Source organism: Manihot esculenta, chromosome 3 (genome assembly GCF_001659605.2).
Source record: "Manihot esculenta cultivar AM560-2 chromosome 3, M.esculenta_v8, whole genome shotgun sequence".
In the NCBI taxonomy this organism is placed as follows: domain Eukaryota; kingdom Viridiplantae; phylum Streptophyta; class Magnoliopsida; order Malpighiales; family Euphorbiaceae; genus Manihot; species Manihot esculenta.
In genome coordinates, this window is record NC_035163.2 from 4,922,483 (window position 1) to 4,925,806 (window position 3,324).

Genomic DNA, 3,324 nt, shown 5'->3' on the forward strand with positions numbered 1-3,324 from the left:
CGTATAGAGGGGTCTGATACATCCGTGCGTACGGACCTGAGTGGCAGAGATATGTGGCGTCATTATAGAGAGGCAGTTAAATATCGCTAGAAGACAAAAGGGAAAAGGATAAAAGGAAGAAACGTCTTCCTTTTCATCTAAGCTTGCACAACCACTGTAAATCTCTTTTTTCTGAATTTTAGAAATTAGAGAGCTATGTAAATTCAAGTATCCATTAATCCTTATATAAATTTTATGATAATTAAATTTAAATAGGAAAGCAAAACAATTATAAATATTTATTAGTATTATAAAGTTTCATTAGATTAATTAAGTTTTAATAACAATGAAGAAAATCTTGCCTATGACAGACTCCGTGTAGACAAGAACTTTCTCAAAGCTCACTAAAAGTTAATTACTTCACACTCTTACAGGAGTCAAGATCAAGACATGCAGCAAGTGAAAATACATAGTTCTTTATTCACATATTTGCTCTTGTTTTTTATATATAATTTTCTCCAATATTATGAGAAATCACTATTATTTTCACTATATATAAACATGCAAAATATTTTATTCTAGTGACCATCCCTCAGAATCAAGTAAAAGTGCTAGGGAATCTAGGTCTAAATTGGCATGATCCTCGAGACAGGCACTTGTGGTCCAGTCGTTGAACACTGGCGGCTCCTCAAAGGGTGTGGGCTGATGATGATGAGGACCCATGGACAAATTGCCCTTGTAATTATAGTCCACTATGGCAGCATCTCCATCACTTGCTTGAAACTCATGGCACTCAAGATTCAAGAAATCTAAATCATCATTCTGGAGCAGCTCCTCATTAGTAAACGTTCCACAGTGAAGTTGTTGATCACAAGAATCGAAACCTTGACCAGAATCATTGGGGAAGTGAGTTTCAGCTGGTGGGTCACTGGCAGTGGCGGCTGTTGGGGGGCCGGCGTGAATTCTTGGAGGTAGAGGTGGATATTGCAACGGGATAAGGATGTCGGTGCACCGTGTGGCCTTGGAGCGGATGACTTCGGCTGGGTGTGGTGAGCTTGAGGGTTCAGTGTTTAGCTTTTTCTGCCTAGAATTGGCACAAGGTTTAGTTTTGGATTGCGGTGAAGTTGTTTCAGCATTAGCTTTCTTTCTCAGTGTAGTGTTCCAATAGTTCTTGATTTCATTGTCTGTTCGCCCAGGTAGCCTTCCAGCTATTAGAGACCATCTGCATACCAAACCAAATAGTTAAAAAAAAAGTACCTACAACGAAATTAAAGCACAAGGAAACAACCCGTGGTTTAACAGAAAATAATATGTGTAAAAAAGAAAAACACAAGAAGAGACAGAGGGGGAACCTGTTACCAAGAAGCTTATGGAGTCTGATAATGAGTTCTTCTTCATCATGGGATATGTTACCTCTCTTGATGTCTGGTCTCAAATAATTCAACCATCTAAGTCGACAACTCTTGCCACATCTTTTCAAGCCTAGAGTTAACATCATCACTATCAATCTTAAATAATTCTGCAAATTATTAGAGAAACAACAGATCAGAAAACAAATTAATTATATATGTACCAGCTCTCTTGGGGAGGTGTCTCCATTTGCCTTCTCCATGGGCTTCAATGTAAGCTTTCAGAATTTTGTCTTCCAAGACCGTCCAGGCTCCTCGGTGGATTCCTTCCTTAGAGCAACACGGCCTCCTCCCCATCTCTCTCTCTCTCTCTCTATCTCTCTCTCTCTGTGTGTGTGTGGGCGTGTAGAACCCTGTTGTTCTCGTAGACACAGAGACACTACACTACTCACAGCGCACGAGTTCAACCACGATATTGGGCATCGCCCGTTTTATAGGCTGCTGGCTTTGAAATCTTCTATCCACCAATGTAGGACACGGGCATATAATCGTATGTCTCATGGGTAGTTTCTCTCTCTTTTGTCATAAATGTCTAGAAAAATTTAATTGATGGGACTGGCAAGGAAACATGTATCCCATAATTTCTGACTATGAAATAATTTTTTCAATAATTTCTGATATGATTAAATATATAATTTAATTGTTGATATTTTATTCAAAAAGTCGATTGAAACGTTAATATTTTAGTTATTAATTAATTTTTAATACGTAATTTTTATAAAAATATAATTATTTAATTTTTATGTGCATATTTTAAAATTTTAAAAATTAAATAGTTATATTTTATGAAAATTAAAGGCTATATAATTATTATTTATAAAATTTAGGTGTTTATATCTGTATAATTATATAAATATTATGATCGAACACAATAAATTAAGCTTATGAAATTTTAAAAAAATATGATAACATCTTTTTATTTTTTATATGCAAAAATACATTATAAATATGTAACAAGCAATAATATTAAATTAAAATAATCGGCTAAGATTTTGAAGAAAACGTAAAAAAAAATACTTGATATCGAAATTTTCTGATCTATTTGCCATTACGTTAGAATTTGACTAAAAAAAGAGTGAAAATGTGAAAATAGATCTGAGATAGTACAAATTGAAACTCTAATATTTCAAAAAATATGATTAGATAATTGAGATAAAATAAAAATTAAAATAGAATAATCAACTTTATAAATTACATGATAAAAGTCTTAATTCATTGTTACACGAAGAGTTTTCAAAGTGTCATTGTCTAGCCGATCGTAGATGAGAAATACTAAAATTATTTGATTGTCTAGCCGATCGTAGATGAGAAATATCAAAATTATCTGATTAAATCATCGGCTAGCTAACCAAAGCTATTACAAATTATATAATAGTGTTCAAAAATTGATTTCGGCAAGTGACGTCAATATTAATATTCAAAATGTTTTACCGGTTAGGGATCTCGATAATAAAAGGGAGAAAACATTTTAAAAAAATATAATAATATTGCAAAAAAGATAATTTAAAAGTATCACACTTTATTTTATAAGTCAAATTTAAAATAAAGTGATAAAAATATTTTTATTATGAGATTTTTAAATATACATGGAAAAAATAAATAATATAAAATATGGACAATCCGATTCACTGTAAAAATATTGCCAGAAATGAAGAATAAATTATTTCATATGCTTACATTTTTTTTTTAAATAGGGAGTTGGGAGAGTCGAATCTTAGACCTTTCAAGGCTACAGGATGTACTTTCCACCAGGCTAAACCTTGGAGTGCAATTTCATATGCTTATTATATCTTACAAATGGATTTTTTAATAATTAATTACAACTAAATTATATAAATATAATGGTTAGTATATAATTATTGTATATGCATTATGCAATAATTGTATTTTAAAACGTTTCAAAAAGAAGGCTGCTTTTTCTTTCTTTTATATATGT

The 3,324-nt window shown here is 32.1% G+C and overlaps 1 protein-coding gene across 1 annotated transcript; it reads right to left on the bottom strand.

Moving 5' to 3' along the window:
- Positions 1-358: 358 nt before the first annotated feature.
- Positions 359-1,823, bottom strand: LOC110610671 (transcription factor MYB123). Its single transcript, XM_021750708.2, has 3 exons — positions 1,553-1,823; positions 1,332-1,461; positions 359-1,201 (listed from the first exon to the last, which is right to left on the bottom strand). The coding sequence occupies exons 1-3, from the start codon at positions 1,683-1,685 to the stop codon at positions 553-555; spliced, it is 912 nt and encodes a 303-aa protein (XP_021606400.1). The 5' UTR covers positions 1,686-1,823; the 3' UTR covers positions 359-552.
- Between the last annotated feature and the right edge of the window lie 1,501 nt (positions 1,824-3,324).